The following is a 25168-nucleotide window of genomic DNA, read 5'->3' as shown; positions in this document are numbered from 1 at the left end:
ATGTCTTCTCAGTGTAACAGAGAGTTATTGCAGGGTATGCATTCAGTCATCATGCATGGCCGCCAAGAAAATAGTAGGTTATGTATGTTTAAAGGTAGAGTATATGTTTACTAACAGTTGTGTCTGGATGTCTGAAATTGCCATTGGGTCCAGATACTCATTTACAATAAGAAAGAAGCCACTATAGTGCTTGAAATAATGAGACCGTGACAAAGCAAAGAGGATTTTTACCAAAATCAGCTGTTCCTAAGACCATGTGCTAATATGATCAATTAAGATTTCAGCTATTCAAAAACAAGAAAAAGGAACAAAAGATTGGATAATCCTGGATGCCCAAAAATCTGACTAAAAAAGACATTGAAAAACAATGACTGATAGAAATATGTTTTTGGCTTTGTTCATTTAAAAAGAGTTACTGTATTTTAATCAGAATTCCAATGTACTAGCCTTTTTCTTCTATCCACACCACAGTCACAGGGCTGAAAGTGCTGACTAGGATAGACTTTCCTTAGGATTGCTCAACATGACATTTCTTTTTACCAATCCCTCCCCATCCCCAGCTGTGCAATACGGTACAGCCAAAGTGTTATTCATTAGGAGGGTGTAAAGTTGAATACAGTACTCGAGTGAGGAAAGGGAAGCAGAGGCACTTCATTATGCTGAATAGAGCTGTGCACACTCACCATGCTGATATATATATATTTTTAAACAGTGAATCATTTCCTTGCTTTGAAAGTACATTCATAACTGTCGGTGAATTTTTAAAAGGGCTTGTCAAACCACAGGAATCAATACAAGAACAGAGCTTTAAAAAAAAGTAGCTTAATGTGAATGATGATCTTATCAGGGATAAACGTCATATGTATTTTAAAGCGCAAGATCACTGTTAGTACAGTCGAGTGCCCCCACTTGAATCTATTGTCTTTTCTGGCTTGAGTCTAGGCACAGCCTAGGAAGTTGCTGGTGCGATAAATACGACTACAGGAAAAAACAAGTGGCTGTCTGAAGCTAGATTATGTATGAGATTGTTTACCAATAAATCCAAGTGAAATTACAAATGATTTCTCAAAAACAGAAACCATTAACACAAGAAAGGCCATTAGCTTTCTTGACTTTATTATATGCCAGAAAATTCACAGACCACAAAAAAAAAAAAACTGCACTGGCAACAAATCTTTTTTTACAACAAGAGGTTCCAACAGGTTTTAAACTGGCGTTACAACAATGGCAAATTCTTGGGGAAAATTCCAGACAACTGTAAGTTTTTTGAAATTGATAGCTAGATGGACAGTCACAAATCATCAAATTGCTAATCAACTCATCATACCAGTCTGATGGAAATTTTGCTCTTCGTTTTTAAAATTTTTTTTATTGGTTTGTAATAAACACTCAGAATAAAAAGGAATTTCCTATTCGGATTTTCTAAAAGTACAACATTGACCAAAAATAATATGAAACCTTGTGACTGTTCCAATGATGCCGTATTTACAAATCAGTTTAACAGAATAGTGTGTGTCCACGTAGATCCTGTTTACACTCACTCTATATGACACCTTTGTCAAACCGTAGCAATTACCCTGCCTGATGAAATCAACATCAGAGCCAGCCTGTCTTCAAGCAGCAATCTTATTTCCCCACTCTTCTCTACAGACAACAAATGGCTTCCAACAAATAGTCGTAATAATAGTATTTATCCCCAACTGAACTTAAATATCCCCTTAAATATTTAGAAATAACAGTAAGTACAGACAAATATAGCTGTAATTTTATTATTGTTTTAAATTCCACAAATCACAGAAGGAACATTTAGCAGTATGTCAAAACATTTCCTTCAGCTGTTATCAAAGATAACAAGTTTCTCACTTGTTCATAAAACTTCTGTCCCTGCTATCTCCTCCAGAAAGGATATTAAGGGCTTTTGTGAACCACAGATAATCACAGAAATCACATCAACTTAATCTTTCAGACATATATTAATGAAGTGCATCAGTTACCTTCTACAAGCCTTCTAAAAGGTACATTATACAACAGAATTACCTCACTTTTTCAGTGCAAACAGAACATGACAAGAATTCTCATAAACGCACAAGATTGTCCGTTCATGAAGGTACTGCTTATGTTTTTAGGAAGTTGCGCTCTCAGACTGACCGGAGTGCTTGGGTCCTATTTTTGTGTGAATTGAAAAACTGTTGGTCCAAAATTGGTATTGTCACACATTCACACAAAACACAAGTGGTGTATCCCCAGAGTGGCTTCACCCCCCCTCCTCGCCCAAGATACGAGATCTCCTCCCAACATGGGTGACACTGGTACTACAATAAAGCAGCTGGTTAATGCACTTGCACTGAAATACAAACCCACTGTGCAGAGATACACTGTAGTCCAATCCAGCTTTGAGCAATAAAACAGTTTCTGTATGACAGTGTAACCTAGGCTACAGCAGGCTGCCACTCTTTGGATAGGAAAGAGTTTAGGTCCAACAAGGAAAAAGATGTGTTCCTACCCGGGATATGCCAGATCATCTGAAGGGCGTGGATGGATGGGGGAGGGGGGTGTTTTCCAATAATGGGAGTACTGACGGTCCCTGAGAGAGAGCACAAGAGCTCCAACATCTGGCAGAGGTCAAAAGGTCATTGGTGAGGTGGGACTGTCTGCAAGGCATCCTCTGTAGTGCGATGTACATTAACATTCTGGAAGACAGAGAGTTTGGAAAAGATTATGAAGAACTGTGAAAAGGCCTTCTTAAGCTAATGGCAGCAAAACAACAGATGTGGATTTATCGGATCCCCAGTAGACTACTCTTAGTGCCTACCTACAACAGAAATAACACACCAATAAAACACAGAACCTTTTATTTCCTTCTCCAAGTTAAACAACAAACATATTTTTGAAGGCACTTAAGAGAAAGCATCTAAATAAATCATGGTAAATCATTCATCTAATTAAAACAAAGGAATCAAAATCAATGTGGCAAAAAACTGCAAGAATAAAACCAGTGCCTAAAAAATGTAGATTGCATCTAATTTTCTGTCAGCAGACAGAAAATGTTCAGACTGGAGACCATGGCAAAGAAAGGTCTACAGGAGGCAGTTCATGCTTCATTAGTAAATGAATAATAATTATAATTATGCTGTTCCACTGGTGAGCCTCATGTGTCTGCAGTATGGGTCTCCATAGTGATTAACTGTGGACCCAGACAATACTGTTGGGCAGAGCCATCAGACCCTCAATGGGACTTGTCAATGTTCTTTAGCTTGAAAAGAGTTGTTGAATCAATTTTCATAAGGTAATTTAGAGTTGAGTCACACTGTACATTTTATACAACTGTATATTACAAGACACGCTGTTGGCAGCCATGTCCATAGTATCGACTTAAGGTTTTTGAATGCACAAAGGACCTGGATACGCCGGCTCAGTGCTAGGACTGACTTGAGATTTTCCTAACAACAGTACTGCAAGGTGCCAAAAGCTGAATTTGGTCAGCCTACAGTTTTATAGTTGAGAGAATGTTGGGATGTAAGGGTGATATATCTGGAGTACTGTCCCACAGAGAGCCATGTCTGTGATGTATGTGCCGTAACATCAGGGAAGTGTGTTGTATGGACTTACCCTTACTCCCCACCCACATTGCAATACACGTGATCTAGTTCAGAGGAGAACAGAGTCTTTTTCTTCGTCTGGTCAGTTATGATCCAGAACATTATGGCCACAACCTTCCAGATTCATATCTCAGAGGGCGGCACCCACAACATTCCCAGCTCACTGCATTTTTGGCACGATTCTCTGCATAACTTAAGTGACAGATGCCAGTAGAAAAACGTCTTTAAAAGATTCAATTATTCCTCATTTCACATGAACGAGTGCAAATGGAAAAGTGAAGTTAATGGCAGCCTGGGGGAGGTTGCAGTTTTAAACTTTGAAAGGTTTTCCAGAAATGATGGTGCGCAGCCACAATGCAGGAAATCAATAGCTATAAACTGTGACACAAAGAGATCACCTCTTAAGGTCAGCAAAAAAAAGAAAGAAGCTGAAGCTACCTCTGAAGACAGCAGAAGGGGGGGGGGTGGAAGACAACACAGGACAGCTTTTCATAGGTTTATTGTTTATCTGACCTGCACATTACATCAATTCCACCATCATGACAAATACATTCATCATTAGCACACACAACAAAAAATATATACTCACATTTTAAAAAGAAAAAAAAAAGAACCAGACAAGCCAAATTAATATTCTGATTGTTAGTAATTATGCCAGCACAGATATTACACAAGCAAAGCCTCTCACTCATAAGGCATTATGGAATCCTCCCGTTGGGGGGGGGTTCCAAAAAAATTAAAAATTAAAATAAATAGAAAATAAGACTGGCATGCTGTGAACAAGTTATTTAACAGGATTAAAACTGCATGGGGGCCACTGGGAGGCTTACCCTGTTAACGCACTATTGCAGTGCACAGATGAGCCCCATAGCCTGGTTTATCACCCAGATCATGCCAGTGCTGACTGCAGCTGGCAGCCCTGTCGGGTACTGCACAACTGGCGCCAGAGAAGGGAGGGTTTCAGCTAGCTGGAGTGGCAGCGCTTTATCGTGCACTAGTGAGCCCCGCTTGGGCGCACACAGTGCACCACATGCAGACTGCAGCGTGATAAGAGGCGGCTGACATCACACGCGTGAGAGAAGAACACAAGCTTGCCTGCACTCTCCTGAATCAGTAGCACAGGTTGTAGCAATGAGCTTTGCTGATGAATGATTTGACATTCCAAACAGGGGGGGGGGAACAAAACAAACGGCACTATGTAAAATGCAACACAATCACCAGGTTCCATTACCTAAAAAAAAAAAGCTAAAGCAAAGCACAAATATGCACTATTTTCTCCTGGGAGTGTGGGTGGGCTGTGGAGTCCAAATAAAAAGTAAAAAATAAAAAAGGCAAGACATTAAAGTTTCCTTCAGTGCTAAAACATCTAAATCCCACCCGCCATGCCCCCCCCCCCCGCCCCCCAAAAAAAAAAAACCTCATATTTGTGTTGCTACCCTTTCCTGTAAACATTTTTGATAACCTTAAAAACATGTTATGAGGTAGACTGCACCATTTCGGTCACCCTTCACAGATACAACACACTGAACCATGAGCTATTTTGTGACTTAACATGTAGATGAAGACAGACGTTTAAAAAAAATTTCAATTGCAATTCATGCAGACTTGAGCTCTCAAGACCATCTACCACAGACTTACCCACTCAGTCTCATTGTATTTGGAATTCCCACTAAAGACAAAATATGTAACAACATATCGAGTGGTATTCATATCACCATAACAACTCTGTTCTGTCTGCAGTACAAACTTAAATCCAAAATACTAATAACCTTGGCTCTCCAGTTTTCTGAGCATCACTGGACTTTGCCATATTTATGAATGAGACGTGTAAATGACAAGAGACAGACTGCCTCCCTCACTGATGGGCTGGCACTGTCAGCAGAGCTTCCTTTGCCATGCGGGTCACATCTACATTCTGTTCAATGACAAGAACACAGGCAATCACCTCCAAGCAGGAGCAACACATCACAACTCAATGACAGCAGGGTTCATAAATACTGACACGGGGCTGGAGGAGACGGGAGTTTCAAGGGCAATTTTTAACCACCGTTCACAGTGGTTATTTCCACCCTTTGCTGGAACAGTCAAATTCCTATGAAACCGGGCTGCTTTGATCATGGAATGGTGTTTGTATGTGGAGAGGAGAGTAAAAGCCACTATGCATTACTTTTAAATATTTTACACTTGCAGACACAGACTTGCCCACTGTGGTGATTAGACATACAAAGTTAATTAATGTTGGAAACCATGTGAAAGTCCTGGGCCAGTATTCATAAAGCTTCTCAGAGTAGGAGTGCAGTTCAGTTTCTCCATAAAGGATACTGGGATGAGTCTGAGGAAAACTGATCCTAGATCAGCAGAAGATGCTTCATGAACACTGGGCCATGTTTACGGTCATTGGAACAATGCAGAAAATTTCCACGATTACAACTAAAACTAAATTAAATAAACACAATAGAGTTATATACTTCTAAACTACATCAGCCACTTGCAGTCAAGGCCAAGGAAGCAAAATGGGGTAAACCATACCTTGACCCAGATTACAAAAGACACCTCAACCTATTCTCCATGAACAGCTCTGCCTCCTTCAAACAGCTGGTACACACCAACACCATCTCGCAAATATCTGAATTTCAGAATGTTGCCATGTACATAGAATGAAGTTGAGCAGCTACATGACCTCCCAGCAAGCTGCACTACATTTGCAATGCATGTCACTTTATTTTATTTTATTTAACCATTATTTAACCAGGAAAAACCAGGATTGTGGGTAATTTCCACCCTCGGAACACCCATTTCCAATCATGCAATGCACTTCAGAGTGCCTTCCTACAGGCACTGCAACCTGTAATCACCAATCAGGCATCCATGCACGTGGACATGTCAGAACATACCTCCGGTTTTTCTCTGTGGGTGTTTACCGCTTCCACATTCAGGCAGACGGACTCAACCTTGCAGCCTGTTGACATGGGGTTAAAGGTAAAGGTCACAATGTAGTTCATGAATGCTCGTGCTGGAGCCCCCTGTGACACCGACCATACAACAATCAAGCCATGCAGGTGCGGAGCGCACAAATGTTCTTCACTGACCAACCACTACACCGCGGCTGTGCTGCTTAGAGGTGAGTGACTTACAAATATAAGCTATTTCTCCTACTCTCTTTACCTTCAGGTTGTGGTTTGTGTACCCATAGCAAAACAAAAAACAAACTTTTCAGGAATATCTAAACTTGTATGACTGGTATTCAAAAGGAAGCTAGCAGTAGAAGTACAAAAGACTCAGTAGAAAATCAGAATTCAGTAGAAAATCAGAACATTATTTTGCCACGTATTGCCAAATACTTGAGACAGGAGGTAATAAGGCAGATGCAAACAGTCCCTCCCATGACCTTGAACTTGTTCACTTAAACCACAATTCACTTCATGTATGCACAGTGGCGTGCATTATTCATATGCAAAGTTTCATATTACAACAGGAAAGCAGGAGCAGGAGAGTAAAGGATTCCCACCATTTCTAAATGTGAAGCAAAAGCAAAATATTCAAACTTTTCCTCAGCATGTCCGACAATTTTGGTTTTAAAGCTTCTCTTTACAAAGTTCAGAATGTGTTTTTCGTTCACAAATTTTGTTGTTATAAGTTTTTTTTTAATAAGGATCCCTATATAATGCAGGAGATTGTAGTGAATGATGTACACTGACAAGAAAACAAGGCTTTGTGAAAGCTAAACTGGGTGGAGCTACTGCCTGAGTCAACCCAGAGCATGTTGATGGGTATTATTCTAATAAGCAAGCTAAGAAATAGCTACAGCACCTTTGGAGGTTATTTGAACATAATTGCACATCCGAGCAGTAACTGTTTCGATGAGTTGAATTGTAGCTCATGAGGATGGAATTAATTTTAAAATGATTTTTAATATAAATACATTTCAGTATGCTAATGTCGCTAAATTATACTGCCATACCGAATGAGATGTGGCTGTTCACAAAAAATAAACACTAAATGAATTGTCTTTTCCAAGTCAAAATCAACACTTACCGTAAGCCACTGGAGTGAGTTTTAGTACCGCATGCAAAGGGCACTTCAAGTAAGGCAGCTCCTCTGTTGGGAAAAACAAACAAATTAATGAATAGAACAGGAAGCCAAGTAAGGTATATGACAAGGCACGTGTATTTAAGCTCATCGGGCCTCATTCACCAATATCTTCCTAAGTTTTTTCTTAAATTTTTCCGTTCTAGGAAAGGTCCTAAGAAAAATCTACGTCAGATTCACAAAGGGTTCTAAAACTGCAGAATTGTTCGCACGTGTTCTTAAAATGATGAATCCCATCGTCCTCATAAATGTAAAGCGTGTGCCAGTTGTTCCTAATTAGCATAGGTAAACGCCCCGCCAATCCCCATAAAAGGGCATGAGACTGCAGGACCATGTACACACACAGAAATCGAAAAGGAAAGTTGAGAGCGAACGAAGTCAATAATGCCAAATCTAAAATCTAAAGAGGGTGGAGCACCAGACTCCAAACGTAAGAAAAACTTCAGTAGTTCTGAAGTGGAGGTATTGCTGCGGGTAATGAACAGCAAACGACCGGTCATATTTACTAGTGTCAGTAGTGGATATAAAATAACACAAAAAAGATGCATGGGATGCTATTACTTGTTCAGTGAACGCTGTACCCGGAGAAGGGCGCACAACTGATGAAGTAAAAAAAAAAATGGTTTGATATGAAATCTGAGGCAGATTTGCTGGTGGGAGTGGGCGCAAGGAATTGCGTTATGCGTTCAAACGACAAAGTGCTTCTCGTCACATTAATACCGCTAATTAAATCAACCAGCAGCAAACTGCATCGAAGTAAACCCGTCGTTGCACAAAACACTGCGCAAAAATGTATTGCCAGTCATTTTGGTTTCACACCCCTAGTGACGCCTCTGAATAAGTGTTCTCTTCTTCAACATGTCCATGTGTTTAAAAAGTGTTACCTTAGTTTGTATTCAAAATTTAAACATTTGCTTTTGCAGTATAGACCAAACATTGCATAATTGAAAATAAAAGGTCACTCCAATGGTTCTTTTTTATCATTTATTTACAGATGAACTCCCGCTGAGGCAACCACCCTCTGATGTGGAACCTGGCACCTTAATGCTTTGTAAAATAATGAAAATAATTATTTAAAAATATTATAAATGATAAAGAATATTATTGTAATTTAATCCTATATTATACAACTGTAGAATTGAAGAAATCGCAATAACCAATTATTTTGCACAAACATGTCAGCACTCAAAAGTGTGCTCTTGAGTGTGCGTAGATTCTGTTCTTACCTAAGAGCAAATCCCAAATAAGAAAACATTGGTGAATGCCAGAATCTTCGTGAAAACTGCGTAAGTGGGTTTCAAGAAAAAAATTCTTCTTAAGAACGGTTGGTGAATGAGGCCCATTGACTTTACCAGAATAACACATTGGACACATCACACCTAGCCAGGCTGATATGGCAGCGCTAACCCTCTCCAAGGTCAGAATGGTTTCAGGCGAGTAGCTTGTGCATTTTGTCAGGATTAAATGCAGAACTATGTAAATTTTAGGCATCCACACTGCAATCGAGTAGAGAATTAGGTACAGCTATGCACCACTGCAGTTTGGGATGGTGGGGTAGAGTGCGACTGAGACTAATCGGTTGTATAAGATGGGATGGGACAGGGGGGTGGAAAAAATTGGCAGGAGTAAGGGTGCGACACACAGGGGCTGACCTGCGGACTTGTCCAGGAAGTAGGCCAGAAGGCAGCGCATGACGGCCTGGTGACAGATGACCAGCACGTTCTCCTGCCTCTCCAGTTCCATGATGACCGGCTCCAGCCTCTGTACCAGGTCCTCATAGGACTACAGGAACACACAGGCGATTATACACTACACATTCTCTCACTCACACAAACACCTGCCACAGTCCAACTTGCCTCTTCTTTCTTCTGTCACAGAGAAAGACAAGGGCCACAGGCAGCACACACTCTGCCCGCCAAAAAAAGCTCATTGATCCAGTTTCCATCTGAAACGGCAGCAGGCTCTGTTACCCAGCACCCCCACCAGTACAGCTAGAGGCGGCCGCAACAGCCACCAAATCCTGCCACTGAAACCTCAGAGCGAGACCAGATGCTGCACTTTCACATAAAAACCCTAGAGAGCCAGTGCTATGGCAGCCTGACTAGAGCTGCAGCTAAAGGAAGAGAGAGGAAAACTGAAATCAGAGGGCCTTCTCATGACAGGGGAGGACAATGCAGTTAATAGCCCATCCCTCGATTTATGCACCGGGTAATTGGGCCAGAAGTGCCACATTTTTACCCTGCATAGAGAACTGAGTGCATATAGAGCTGCAAACAACAAATCAACCAGGACAAAAGTTCCTGCCTCTCACGCTAAGCAAACAGAGGATCAGTCAAACACTCACACTTGCTTGAGTCATTGCTAGCAACGCCTTGCATTGCTGGAATCAGCACTGCAGGTGAAACAAAATGGTGACCCAAGATCACAGTTCATACCTGAGAGCTTGCTAGCTTGATACAAAAACTGCACCCCTGGAAAAATAATCAGCTGCTGCTGACCTGTTGCAACAGCTGAACTCAGTCACACCAAAATAAATGTGAATAAATCGAGCTACAGTTCACACTTACAGTTTGAAACAGACACAGCGTATCTTAGACACAGCCATGACCGGGCGTGGCAGAGACGCAGCAGCGCTCTCACCTCCCCCTTGGGGTAGCGGTAGCGGTACTTGTCTTGATCCCGCAGGGCAAACTCCAGAGGGAAGTTCTCCTGAATCTCCTCGTACATCAGCTCCTCACACACACCCTGGAGGAGGAGAGTGAATGAGTCAGCACACAAAGGTACAAACGTTCACAAACAAATGAGGGCAAGAGGACAGTCAGGCTCTCACTGCGTCAATCTCGTTGAGGGCCTTCCACTGCTCGTAAGGCACCCCCAGTGCCTCGGCCGTCTGGATGGTCCTCTTCATCTGGCTGGTCCACACCTTCAGCTCTGGGATGTTCTGGTCCTGGATGAACTTCCCCAGACACTTTGCAAACTGAGAGAACAGACGGATGTATGGACAGACAGACAGAGTGTGAGAGACAGATAAGAGAGATTTTAAATTAAATTCTCTCTAGACCTGGCCATTCAACATGTTCTCTTCAACACCAAAACATCTAAGTAATCCAAATGCATATTCTACTACAATCCCAGATGTTCACACACCCATTCCAATAATGACTAGTAAAAGAATAGCATTTGTAACACCATCCATCACCAGTGCATGCTCAACGCTGGTCACTGAATACTCTATAGTGGCGAAAGCCCCCTATATGGAGGGGAACACACCTCCCTGCCATGCATCGACAGCCCGGAGTCGCCGCCAATCCGGCCCCGGACATTGAGGTCACTCTCGCCGTGCCGGCACAGGTAGATGGAACGCGGCGTGATGTGGATGTTCATCAGGTAATACACGATGCGGCTCTGGATGTGGTCCAGGACCCGGTTCACCAGGTACCGCCTGCCCACGTCAATGATCTTTATGTAGGACAGCTCTCTGCAAAAGTGGAGCGCGATTGACTCAAAAGAACAAAACTACAGGGTTTCATACCTCTACACAGTACCCAGACAGCCAACTCCTTCTGTCCTCTACTTCCTTACTCTAAAAGCATCTGGACAGTAGCATGAACCAACCATTGAAGCTGTTGCTGAAGCCATTTTTCAACCACCAAAGCTGAAAAAGGTTCATTTAATGAGTATTCAAGAACAGAACAACAAACTGCAGTTCCGCATGAAAATCGATATGCGCTTAAATGCAAGAGGCATGGTGAAGTATAGTGTCAACTTCCACCACTGGTGACAAAAGAGTACTATAAAGAAACAAGAACTTACTATCCAAACCCACAACAGTTTGAAAAGGGTAAATGGTAACTAATTCCTAAAATATAAATATATATATTTCGTCAGACCATACAAAAAAAAACATACAAAAAATTAACTTGCAAGAAACAACTGTGGCCATCTCAGAGGTGACTGACATAGCATACAGGCAGACTTTGGATAACCATGGAGCGAAGTGTACTCACCTATCCAAGACCTCGTCCAGTGTCTGGTATGAGTTTTCATAGCACTTTATCCTCTTCATGAAGTCTTCTACAGCCTCCTCTGTATTGCAGTCTGTGTAGTCTGGGCTCCCCAGCTTCACTTGCTGAACAAACAGGAGGAAGGACAGAAAGAAGTTCAGAGGTAAGAAGAATCTTACTTTAATAGATGCAACATCTTCCATTAGTTTAGGAAGAAACACACTAGCACATCATCCAAAGCATGCGCACACAGCAGCAACACATCCTCGCTGCATGCCACCTGCACTTCATGCACAGACTGGGGCATGCAGAAGAGACACCCAATCAACTGGCTGCCAATAAATGATGAGGTGAGGAAGGGAAATGCACAGCCAATCAAAACCCCAGGGCAAATTCACAAACTATTATATTATTCCCTGATTTTGTGGAATAAGATTAACCTCACATACCACAATGTTCTCTGCGATGACATCTGGGTCTTCACAAACAGACTCTACAAAAAACACCTGAGAATAAAAGACAGTATCACTTTACACCTGCTCAAAGGGAGAGACAGTTCACCAATTCAGAGAAAAATGGTTGCATTACATCCACCTGTTGTCATACCTTATAGCCATTCTGTTCAGTAAACCTTAAGATGGTCTCTCTCCTCTCCCTTGTAGTGTTTGTGGCATCAAACACCTGACCCAGGAAGAGAACATGTGTTTTTACCCAAACATGGTAATACATCCACTTCAACAGGCTGCGTTCATGTAATGGCATCATGCCAATGCCCTTGACCTACCGCCACATGCCCTCCTTCTTCTCCAAGGTACTGCCGGACATCGTTCAGGGCCGCCAACGCGCACTGCCTGGCACAGACACACAACAGGATGGTTAAACATTGAAGGTGAACGTTTTACGGTACAATCACAGTATCTTGTCAGGTATGATATTGCATCTATCATGTTCTGGGTGTTTGTATTATGGTCTGCAGACAGAAAAAATATCCTGCCCTTGCTCCCACCTTTTTTGTGGGTGAATTTTTTCATTTAAGCAAAATGTAAGGCTGCGTTACAACCCACATGCTTCTCTTACTTGCGGATCTTCAGGCCTTCTTCATTGTCTGGACGGAAGAACTCAAAGGATTTGTAGATCTTGACACACTCTCGCCGGTACTGGCCCACGTTGAACTCTGAGGGAGAAGGAGGGGAGAAAGAGTAGTGCGCAAAAAAAATCACTCTCAAAGTTCTAGCAAGTTATTTCCCTGAAAAAAGCACATCGAAGCCTGGCTCAGAACCCTGTAGAGAAATGGCAGATATATAGAGATTTCATCCGGACACTGAAGAGAGCATACAAAAATAAAATGGTAGCCTTTCTACTGACTAGTTGGAAGCACACAAGAACTGAACACTTCAATCTAAAAAGCCACAGAAGTCCTTAGGCAGAACAAAAGCAACTCCCAAGCACGTGCTGTGGTCTCCCAAGAGGTAATGCCCCATCTCACACAGCGCAACCTGCGTAAACAGCCAGGAACCCAGAACGTTACCTTTGGTGGGCACGCCAATCCAGTTCAGGTAGCGAGTCAACTTCTTGGAGATGTAGGTCTTTCCTCTGGCAGGGAGGCCCACTGTTACAATGAGGGTGGGGCAGTTGGTCATACACACTGCAAAGAGAGAAAATAACTACTGTTAGTTATAAAATGACAGATGACACTTGGACTTGCAAGAGCCTCTCTCCCCTAAGGGAGAGTGTGTGGTGGCTAAATATTGGCTTGAAACCAAATACATGCACACTGCTCCACTAACCTACCACACCTGTGGCACAATTGGTTTGTTCAACACAAGCACTTCTCCAAAAGTTTCAGTGAGTCAGTAAGTCAGTCAGGCCTCTCTGTCTCTCTCTGTGTCAGTCTCTCTCCCCAGTTGCTCTGTGAAACCTAGCAAAATTCTTTAAAAAAAAAAAAAACTGGATTTTAACACAGAAATATTTTAATCCTCCATTTGGCATACCAACTTTTTTTCACTCTTTGAGAGGAGGAAATAATTCCTCTAGATGCAATCAACTAAGGACACTAGGACAGAGGTGAATATTTCACATGCACTGCTAAGTTATGTACTACTGCAAAACAACCTGGGTACACCAGACGCATCACCTTCAGTAAAGCCACACCCATTTACTCCCCTGTTGATAATCCAGGCAAAGCAGGGCAATAACTGGGTGAAAGGACAAGCGCCTCCTGCCGGTGCAGACCGGGTCATAGGTCATTGATATTCTTCTGCTGGAAGAAGAAATTCAAATGATCCAATATAGCTCAAAGCTGCCCAAATTGAACAGGGCGGTGCTTTCGCCACACCACTTCATGTAGTCACACCACTCCTTATCCCACAGATTTAAGTGCCAAAAAAGAAATCCATTTCTTCCCCTCTGACTCTCCCCTTCATCCAGTCCCCTTTAATCCACTGATGCAATGCTCTAGGCCAGAGACCAGAGACAAAACCTTAGCTGCTGTCTGCAATGGCTGAGTAGTGGCTGTTAAGAATGCGCTGAGGGACAGTGCTATGCTGTACAAGTTGTCACCTCTTCAAAGTGCTGGTTTGGCACAGAGGCATCCAACCACAGCAAGAAGCAGAAAAGGACAGTCGACTGCATGGTGCCAAATGAAGAAGGGCTCCATAATGAACAGAATGGGAGCACAGGTTGTGGCAGTGCCTGCAATATGCACAATCTAAAGTCACCCTCAGGCTCAGTAAGAGGAACTACAAGGAACAATATCCTACTTGGGGTGTATTGCTGCCGTGTACAATGTTGACATGACAAAGAATGCTTTAGAGAAGGAAGGTCTTCGTTTTGGGTGTGGTGATAATGAAAGCCCTTTTTGCTTACGGTTGTGTCCTGAACATTCTTCTCTCAAATGCTTGCAACAATCCAAAAGAAATGATAACTCATTTCGTGGGTATGACTACACTGTGGCCATATGAATATGCGCTACACCGTACAAGTGCATTATCAACGGCAGCAGTGCTCTATAACTGGACAGTCAACACAGAACCAATTCAGTTTATAACGAGATATAGGCTGGGGGGGGAGTAGTATATCAGGTTGTACATTAATTGAGTGTTATAAACCGCTGCAATGGGTTGTTTATAAATGTACATTCTCCCATCCAAAGATGAAACTGAAAGAAACTGAATGTTTTAATTTTATAACAGCATTTTCACACGAATGAGATCGCAAACATTCCTGAAATATCATGTCAAATGTGGTGGCAATGGCTGATCGAGTGCAGATTATAAATGGCCAGATACTCTACAAAGAAACATTTAATTCACGATTCAAATAAAGGCTTAATTTCCAAATTAAATACTTGCTCAAAACCCATCCAACTCATAGCACAGAAAGGTTGAGTAAATCTGCAGTTAGTAACACCAACGAACAGTAACGCTAGTGTTGCCTATGTACTGGAAAACAAGTGCGTCCCGGAAACATTATCCGATGGGTTTTTAGTAAAATTTACAATTCAGACTTCAGGGGAGCCAGTAACAATATACAGCATTGGTCGCCACTTCTGCAACATTACTCAATCAAAAACGCCAGCCCAGATTTCGTCCGTGACATCGTGACGGCTATGCAGCTAGGTAATGCTATATGCTGATGTCGACAATAATAAGTGGAGATCAGTTACCAATATAAAACATTAATCTGACAAATAGCCATCATTTCCAACTAGCTACACTGATGAATAAAACGGTTAGCTTCTGCTAATAAACAAAATCATTCATTGACATCGGCTCAGTGAACTCGTCTACAAATAGGCTAGTGTTCACGCGCACAGCTTGTTACAAGCTAGCCAACTAACAGCCATCTGGTTAGGCTGAAACAAGCCGCACTTCAGAAAATGCTTTCCAATCGAGAGGCGGCTACCTTAAGCACGTCTTCATACAGGACAACTATCCATCTAAATACGTCTTAACCAGCTAGCCAAGTAGTTACCCGACTAGCTATAGCAATGTAAGCCAACTGGCAAGAAAGGAACGCCACAGTTCAGAGTAATAAAACGTTAGCCAGCTTAACATTGATTGCCATGTAAAACTGTATTTGGATAGGCAAAAATAACCAGCCAGCATTATGCAATCCCCATTATATCATCTGTGTACCCGGAGTCGGTGCAAACAATTGGTTACAAGCTTACGTGGTAGGCTACTCCACTTACCCTTTCTTTGAGAAATATTTTTTTCTGGAAGGCCATTTTTGCAAGGCATCCATATTTTCTTAAGCGGGTTTTGAGTGAGCTCCCTTGGGCCTGCCAACGTTGGACGCTTCGCGTAGTCTTCCAAAGAAGTCATCGTGGTTACCGCACCATGAGCACAAATCCCGCTTTTAATAAAGAACAGACGGCCAGTTACCACCCACCGCCCGAATATGAATACGGATCTCCCGAGGAATATCACAAGTAGCTCGCCAGCTACGTAGTAACTTACCGTAATGTAGCGAAACGATGCGCCTAACCGTATGGTGCAGTAGGCCTAGAGTGCTGCTGTTCGTCTTTTCTAATTGATACCTATCGAGGGCGCCTTGCAATGAGAAAATAAATTAACATTCATATATGGGGGTTCTATTGATTCAAAAATTAATCAATGCAACTCCACAAATAAATGTTGCTGATGCGCAAATACATGCAGCTGATCCACAAATAAATGTTACCGATCCACGAATAAATGTAGCCGATCTACAAATAAATGCAGCTGATACACACTTGTGTCACTTGTATTTATTTGCGCATTTTGAAACAATCCTTCCGGCACGATTTGCAAAAAAACAAACTTAACAAATTAATTTTTAAATTGCCGAATACATACATTCTTTTCACTGAGTCTAGTCCTGACAATAAGATTTTAAGTCATCCTTTCGCTAACGCTCGCAGTACTCCGACCAATCACAGCACGTATACACTTCAGGATTGTGTTGTGTTCCGCCAAGACAACCTCTCGGTTGGGGGGATTGCTGTAATGGCCATTTCTTCGGTCAACGAATGAAGCCTTAAAAAAACTTTGAACCGAAATGAAATCACAGACTTGTTCACAGACAGTGAAAAAAACCTATCGTGTCAAGAGGATTGTCTCAAAAATCCACAAATGAATTCAAGCGGCAAGCGAACAGGCCATGCACAAATGTGAACCATATGCATTTATGTGCAGGTCAGCTACATTTATGTGAATTGGCTATATTTATTTGTGGATCAGTTACATTTATTTATTTATTTTGACACAATAATACCCCCCACAGTCATAGGCCAGCGGGTTTAAAGGGTGAACAGTAAAAAAAAAAAAAAAATACTGATAAACATATACAAATACTCCTGTTTCCCGCTTGTCCGATTGTTGTTGTTTTTTTTTCATGTTCCCTTTGAGGGAAAACAGTGTGCAGAAAGCATGAATTTGTTGAAAGAACATGCAGGATGTTGCTTTTGTAATGCCACCAAACTGCTTTCTGATCTGTTATATCAAGATATTATTATTTTTTTTTATCTAGAGGACCCATGTATTAGGCAGACATTTTAAACCCCCGCTTGTTCAAACTTAGGTCCAAATCCCTAAGGACATTAAATTTCAAGGAGGAGTAAACACTAGGCTTTAGTCTGGTGGCTTGCTTTTATTAAATCCAGCGCCATTCCACTTTTCAACACTGCGTGCCACTTTATGCCAAGTCATTATCTGATTTTGATGAGATGCAAAAACAATTTTGGAGATAGTAAATAGACTATAATTACAGTAAAGCACTCCCTGGGGTTAAAACCAAACATATAATAAATAAGATCAAATATTCCTAAATATCCAAGTATTCTTACACATTTGATGCCTGGATTTTGTTACTGATTACAAAATGCAAACTACATTGTTTGTAATAATATTTGTGTCTTGAGAAAGCAAAACAACCAACTTTTTCCCTTTTAGTTAATCATATTTTGACATTCACAAAATACATCAAAATCACTTAAAAACATTTTATGATAACCCCTCATGTTATTTAATTGAATTGGCATTCACACATATAAACAGGGTAATCATTTTCATGCATTTTTCCACAAGGCATCATCTGATGCTTTCTTTTTCATGTCAACTTCCCTCAACACAAGCACAGTCTTACAGTCTGCTTATATTTATACACACCTCTCGCATCCATTCCCTCCACATAAACAGATCCCCTACATTACCAACCCCCACTTTTCCAACTTTTCGCCGCAATTTAGAAAACACAGTCATATACAGTAGTGCTCATGCCACAAAGTCTGCCACTGATACAGGACTGCAAAGACAAAAGAAAACAGTCTGTCCATAAGCCTAACTTGCCCAGCCACGAGTTAGAGGACGACGCTGTGGCTGACTGACCAGCAGGGGTGACTAGAGGGCAATGAGATGTGAATACCAGCCGATTGAACCCTCCCAAACTCCGGACATGGTGACCCTCAATTGTCACCAAGTGGTGCCCGTTCATGGTCTGCCCTGGCACAGTTAGGATTTTATCCCAGACCATAGGATCCATCCACATATTTGGATGATGCCATGCCCTTTATAACCATAAGCCTTAAAAAAAAGGCGGATAATGCATGTGCAACCTGACTTGGAAAGACCGAAATCTAGAGACTTAAAGTTCTGTATTCTTGGTCAGCCAGCGGAACATTCAACCCTGCAGGTAGCCTATCCACATTAAAATACTCATTTCTAAGCACTCCAATGGGAGAAACAAATTGATAGATCCAGTCAAAGAGAACAAATGACATCACAGAGGGAAGGTTGTCTGAACTTTGTGTTCTCTTCTCATCTATCCCTTGAGATTTCTACAGAACTTGAAATCCAAAGAGACAAGCCATTGATCATTTTAATCAGCCATCAATGATTAGCATCTTACGCAACTTGCCAAATCCAGCAAATCAATACTCTCCTTGAAATTACACTTAAACATACATTTCCAAAGCTATAAGCTAAGCAAACAAATACACAAGTTACTAAGACAATTTCAGATCCTGCTTAAATATGTTATATGATTCTGAAAATGCACCCCTATGACCAGAGGCTTCACATATATATATAATATTACTGAAACACGTTTTAGTCAATATTGCTGAAAGTTGATGTTCGTGTTGAGGACTGTTTCAGTTAAAAAGCTGAAACTCAACCATTACTATCACCAATTAAACAACTTAATATCTTTAGAAGCTTAAACAGAGACTTTTAAAGACCTGGGTATATCTTTGGCTAAAGTCCTGAGCCACTTAATTTGTTTTGACTAGACACTGCTTACAGGAATCTTTCTTGGGCACAGTAAACATGACAGAGCTTTGCAAAACCAAACCTTATGCAAAAGAATGCCACAGAAATGCAAGCATTTCAGAGAGGTGGTGTCACCTTTAGAAATTAGTCAGAACCTGCTTAAGTCATATCTTGCAAATATATTATCTGAAAATCCCCAAGCCAATATCAATTTAGTAATCATTCCACAAGATGGCACAATTTCGTTAGGGCCCATGGCTCAGATATTAAGGAATTTTTGGAGATCCTTTATAGGTGATTGTGCTAACCGTCTCGTTCAGCTGTACATAAACCATAATAAACACCAGAGTGAGAGATGGTGAGACTTCTTGGGTCTTCTATTTGATTTCCTCTAATAAATACTCATTTAATTTTCTTCTTCCTGGGAGAAGGAAGAAGATGGGCTTTCAGGAAGACAGAGGGCAACTGAAACAGGATTAGCGCCTCCGCTTATTACAGTAAACAAAAGTGTGTCAGCTCTCTGTACGATGATAAACTGTCTTAGCTGACTTGATGGAAAGAAACAGATGGCCACACCCACATCCCACCACTCTCCCCTAAGCTGCTGTCAATCAGCCAGTAATTATTCAGGCCTATGCTCACTCTGTAATTGTGACACATCAGTATTCTAGTTTTTATTAGTTTTTTATTTCTCTTTCTTTTTTTCCATCCCCCAATGTAAAGCGACTTTGAGTCCTTAGAAAAGCGCTATATAAATCTGAGGTATTATTATTATTATTATTATTATTATTATTATTATTATTATTATTATTAAGCCAACATTCAATCATAATTTATTTTCACACTGTCCAACAGTGCTGGGCAAAGCAGTATATTTCTCAGCGTAAATCATTAAAAATTACAGGATTCAATTGTGATAAAGTGGGAAAGGTTTCCCTAACCCAAAAAAATGAGAGTGAGAGGGAACAGTGGTAAAGAAACAAATAAAAGCAACATTGAGAAACTTCAGATGAACCTGTTAAAAGTGCTCTTATCTGGTTAAGTTGTTTTGTGTTCAAAAAGCCAGGGTATAGAAACAGTGTATTTCTGAATTCAGAACTGACTTACAAGCTACAAACGTCCAGTTACAGTCAAATGTAATTATTTTCTCAGTTGTCTCACCTTTGAAACAATTTTAAATCAGGTTATCTTATACTTAGAATCATTCCACAAATGAGTTATGCAGCTATGCAAAAAAACCACAATTTCTGACACACTGCATAAGGTCTAAGCCTCCTCCATACATTTAGCCAATTTAGATCTTTATTACTCCACTCTTGACAGACACAAGTATGGAGTTTAGTATCTGCATATTAAAGCTCTTTGTTACAACATGGGGGAAAATAAAACTCACAGTCACCTTGGTCCTCCCACTCACTTTCTAGCAAGTGCAAGCTTCCAGTACCAGAATGAGACAGGCCTATATGAGCACACTATACTAAAAGTCATACCATTAGAAAAACATTATTTGTTGACAAAAGCCAGGGTATAGAAACAGTGTATTTCTGAATTCAGAACTGACTTACAAGCTACAAACGTCCAGTTACAGTCAAATGTAATTATTTTCTCAGTTGTCTCACCTTTGAAACAATTTTAAATCAGGTTATCTTATACCATCTTATATATCATTCCACAAATGAGTTATGCAGCTATGCAAAAAATAAAAAAATACCACAATTTCTGACACACTGCATAAGGTCTAAGCCTCCTCCATACATTGAGCCAATTTAGATCTTTAGTTGTAGTTAGTTGTAGATTAGGGGCGACATAGCTCAGGAGGTAAGAGCAGTTGTCTGGCAGTCGGAGGGTTGCCGGTTCGAACCCCGCTCTGGGCGTGTCAAAGTGTCCCTGAGCAAGACACCTAACCCCTAACTGCTCTGGTGAATGAGAGGCATCAATTGTAAAGCGCTTTGGATAAAAGCGCTATATAAATGCAGTCCATTTACCATTTAGTTCAGACTGACACTGTCATTGTCAACTATGAAGCAAAGCAGTGTCTCATCTGAAGACAAGTTGCAACATCAGACAAAGGTTGTGACATATCGACTTAATGGTGCCAAACATGAAGTTAACTAGTCATGTAACAGATAGCTGGTTAATTACAGTCTAGCATCAATGTTTCACCACGGTCTGAGCAATGAGGAAGTCAGATTTGGAATGTTAACCTACTTCAGACATTCAAACAAAGCCACTTGATATATCAACAAGCAACAGCATGTTTAACAGGTCAAAGGTCAAAGGCAGGGAGTTGACCTCTGCTTTCCATGTAGGCTGGGGGGGCTCAAGGCATCAAACATTTGAAAAGAGGAAATACACTGAGGCAGTTTAAAACATTTCATCACGTACAGAGCCAGGACAGCCCAAACGCACACCAGAGGAACATTGTTGGCTGGACTCCTAGATCGAAAATAGACCACGTCTCTGTGTGACAAGGAACCGTGAATGGCGGAACATGAACTGACATGACAATAGAAAGCAGAATCACATAAGAACATCCAGGACTGTTTTTTTCTAGTAGTGAAATGTAATATGCATACCTTCAATTACCATAATCACACTGATTAATTACAAATAAACTTAATCCACAACCTGCATTGCCAGACCTACATGCAATAAGGATTAAAGCAAAGTTTTGGAAGATAGTAACCACAGTGTCATACAGGACAGTTTTGTGTATGAGCCTACTACAAGATCAACATTGATCAATCACAGTAAAAAGGAAACAAAATTGTTTCATTTTGTACTCTACTGTACTAAATCTTCAGTATACCAACCAAGACAAGAAATACAGGTTCCTGCTTCTTCCTGGAAGGAGACATGCAACAAACTATCAATTAGAGATGTGAAATACAAAAAGGGAGGGACAACAGTGGTTGCATACACTGTGAATCTTTCCAAGGGCCTGAAGGACTGCTTAAACCAGGGTCTCCATCCTTCTCAACGCCTCTCACTGCCATGTGGGGAAACTCAATCAACACCATGGCAGTGAATAGAAAATGACCATCCCAGACCGTAACTACAAAATAAGGGAATAAACCCATAAACTCATCCCAGCAGCGTAAAGCTCTGAAATTAAATGTCCTGGCTGTGAACTTTACTTGGATGCCTACAGGGCCAAAAGGTTATCTTTTTCTGACCCACCAAAACATGTAAACTGTGAATATTAATCGCTGTATTACTCCACTCTTGACAGACACAAGTATGGAGTTTAGTATCTGCATATTAAAGCTCTTTGTATTTGTTGACATCTCTTATGGCAGTTTTCCTGTATTGAGTGTGACGTACAGAGAATAGCAGTTATAAAAGAAATAATAACCATTCTACAGAGGTCTCAAATGGTACGATATACAAATCAATGATATAAGCGAAAAGACAAAAACAGTTGTCAATTATTTAACAAGCAAATTTCCACTAACATCTCCATGGTGAAGGCATCTTGTTTCACAACTTAAGTGTTGTGCGGGTGTTCAAGCTACTTGTTTACACACTAGTAGTATGACTGCAGAAATACCAAAGGTGAGGTGTGAATCAAGAACACACAAGAGAGAACAGACTGAGCCTGGTGATGTGTTAGAACTATCCTAACAAGTTTATCACTGCAACATATAAAACCCTCTCCCATAGTAATTTAGCTGAGAGTAATCACACATTTTCACAACTATGCAACCCACTTTTCTATTTATCACCACATAGCAAGTATCCTGTAGTGAAACAAGTATCCTGTAGTGAGATCCCCCCTCACCAGATATTCAAACCCAGGATTCTAAACTTGCAAACAACCTGAGCACTTAAATGTTTACACATTTATGCTATCAATGCCCTGAAGCAGGAAACCATAATATAGGCTATTTTAATGCCCCCGTGTATCCAACCCAGATTAATAGATGACACCATTCAAGCTTCTGGCGTTCAAAATAGAGCCACCTGTCAGAAAGCTGCTACAGGGAATTGCAAGCGTGTTCCTGGTCTCAAAGTTGATATTGTAAAAGAAGCTGCATTAATATAATGAAATGTAGCCTATGTATGAAGTTGTTTGTTTATTTGTTATTTATTTATTATTTATTTAGACAGTTTATTATGTGGGACTTGCATTTAAATAGGTAACGGCGTCCAGTCCTCTCGAATAAATATGAATCCCACGGTGAACACACATTCACACCGACCCCACATTGCCGTTGGAACAGGAAACAGGTTAACGCAGGTGAATCCAAAATAGTCACATTTCCAGTCAGACACTGCACCTACAGTGTGCATACGGAATTCCTTACATGACGTCCAAGAATGCGTAAGGATTAAACATTAATGTAGAACACGAGCAACTATATTTAGGCGGCCCGTTCAACCTTCTGACCGATTAAAAACATACAGCCCCAATTGTCATAATTAGCTAACGGGCTAAATACCCACTTGGTATTGTGAATATTACACAAAACATGTAACTGTAAAAGCAAATTCACACTGCTCTACCAGTCAATACCAACAACGTTAATGTTGATTACTTCTGCTAATCTCTATAAACTTAGCAACAAAGTGATCATTAAAATTGCATATTAAAGCTATTGTTTTTTTTATATAAAGCTATTAAATATTTCAAAAACAACAGCGGCGACCCCGTATTCCCGAAACAAACTGTTCCAGTTCAATAATCACTTTACATTACATCAATAGCAATCTCTCAACAGGCTGCAGCTATCACGATGTGTAACATTAGCTTACTTGAGAAGCTAACTAGACCACCATCATATCGAAGTGATACAGATAAAACTGTACTCGAAAATATAGGCTACGCACTCAAGTCTGCCTGTCATTGGAAATGGAAAATCAAATCTAGCAAGCAAACAACGCAAAGTAATTCCCTAGCTATACAGCCAGCCATGCTAGCTACTCAATGTAAACAAGAGACTTTATGAAATACTGCTGGCCAGTCAGATAGCAGTTTATTTGCTGTCAGATCAGTTAACGATTGCGATTTGTTTACATTTGGAATGGTGTTTTTGCATGGGAAAATATTTGTCCAACAGCTGTTACACTGTCATTGTAACAGCCCAAGCTAGCTACGCTATGACACGGCCCATGAAAGAAATTCCGGTAAAATGCAAATAAAATAAACATGGCCGAAACGTATGCATACAATTTGCTTCATACTTAAGTCACATTTTCCCCCATATCGAGTATCATATTGCTTGTTGTTACCGAAATGTATCACTATGGTTGAAGACACACTGCCTACGTGCACAGTCGTGTTTACTTCTTCCGTCTTGCACATAACAGTAGCTGTGCAGCAAATCGGTTTGAACTGCGTTCAATTCTCTATCTCCAAAATTATAACTAACCAAAATAGTGAACGCTGGGGTTTCTTACCAGTCCTATCCAGGTTCTGTGTGCTTGTGGGACGACCAGAGCCCCTCATTATCCGGGTTTTCAAAGAGGCGTTCGTTGCCCGGGTCAGTAGTGGGTTGTGTGAGTGAGTGGCGCTCGCTTACAATGGAGCGTGGAGTTGCTACAGATCTTGTGCAACCGTGAAGGATTACAAAGCGCTCGTAAACCAGCCACTTTCTGAGAAGCAGTAGACTAAACTCATTTTAAAAGCCAAATTACAAATTAAGGCATGCGAATACCAACAGTAAACACTTACATTAATAAATAATGGTACCTTTGGATATTATTATTTATTTATTATTATTTATTTATTCAGCATATTCATCCAATTTATACCTCATGTTAGAATATGCAGTCAACTTGGCATATTTCTCATTCCAGAGCTGAAAATGTTATAATCCACTCTCCTCGCTTTGTTTATTATATCTGTAGGCTAGAAAACCTTTCAAATGTGTTTACTACCTAAAGGGAGCAGAAAGATTGAATAGGCTCAGTGAGAAAAGTAGGAAAAACCACATTTGCCTGTGAACATTGATGTTCTCTAGTATCCCTAATTCACATCCTCATTGCCTTGTTCTGAAACACATAGAATAATCTATACACCCAAAGTGAATTTCTTGTGGAATAACAAAAATGTCAAATGGAAAAGGTAAAGTGATGTTTACTGCTGATAGCATTGAGAAATTAAGTTTAAAAGTAAGATGTTTAAAGAAGGGCAGTAAGTAGGGGTCAAACCAACAATTACAGTACCTCAAACAGTTACATAATCTGCTGTAGCCACTTACTGCCCCATGGGCCATGGTAATAA

At 40.8% G+C, this 25168-nt stretch overlaps 1 protein-coding gene across 4 annotated transcripts; it reads right to left on the bottom strand.

The window, feature by feature from the left end:
* Positions 1-1076: 1076 nt before the first annotated feature.
* On the bottom strand, positions 1077-24497 carry pfkfb4a (6-phosphofructo-2-kinase/fructose-2,6-biphosphatase 4a). 4 transcript variants are annotated; one of them, XM_064303977.1, is made up of 15 exons: positions 24343-24482; positions 15885-16048; positions 13221-13337; positions 12770-12866; positions 12477-12543; positions 12299-12373; positions 12142-12198; positions 11696-11817; positions 10959-11166; positions 10519-10665; positions 10329-10433; positions 9341-9470; positions 7635-7697; positions 6494-6558; positions 4083-5514 (listed from the first exon to the last, which is right to left on the bottom strand). In XM_064303977.1, exons 2-15 carry the CDS (start codon positions 16015-16017, stop codon positions 5455-5457), a joined length of 1446 nt encoding a protein of 481 aa, XP_064160047.1. In that variant the 5' UTR covers positions 16018-16048; positions 24343-24482; the 3' UTR covers positions 4083-5454. The 4 variants fall into 4 exon arrangements, with proteins under 4 accessions (XP_064160048.1, XP_064160047.1, XP_064160046.1 ...); XM_064303976.1 differs by lacking the exon at positions 24343-24482 and adding an exon at positions 16153-16251; XM_064303978.1 differs by lacking the exons at positions 4083-5514; positions 24343-24482 and adding an exon at positions 1077-2690 and having other exon boundaries at positions 15885-16125.
* Between the last annotated feature and the right edge of the window lie 671 nt (positions 24498-25168).

This window comes from Anguilla rostrata, chromosome 13 (assembly GCF_018555375.3).
Source record: "Anguilla rostrata isolate EN2019 chromosome 13, ASM1855537v3, whole genome shotgun sequence".
NCBI classification, from domain to species: domain Eukaryota; kingdom Metazoa; phylum Chordata; class Actinopteri; order Anguilliformes; family Anguillidae; genus Anguilla; species Anguilla rostrata.
Note: the sequence above shows the minus strand (reverse complement) of the source record. Positions and strands in the feature narration are given on the sequence as shown.

Excerpts from the sequence above, each read along its gene's own strand:
- pfkfb4a (XM_064303977.1), bottom strand. The coding sequence starts at position 16,017 with ATGACTTCTTTGGAAGACTACGCGAAGCGTCCAACGTTGGCAGGCCCA. Across the intron at positions 12,199-12,298 it reads CTGAACAGAATGGCTATAAG|GTGTTTTTTGTAGAGTCTGT; the intron begins GTATGACAACAG and ends TTTTATTCTCAG. Across the intron at positions 10,434-10,518 it reads CCCTCAACGAGATTGACGCA|GGTGTGTGTGAGGAGCTGAT; the intron begins GTGAGAGCCTGA and ends CTCCTCCTCCAG.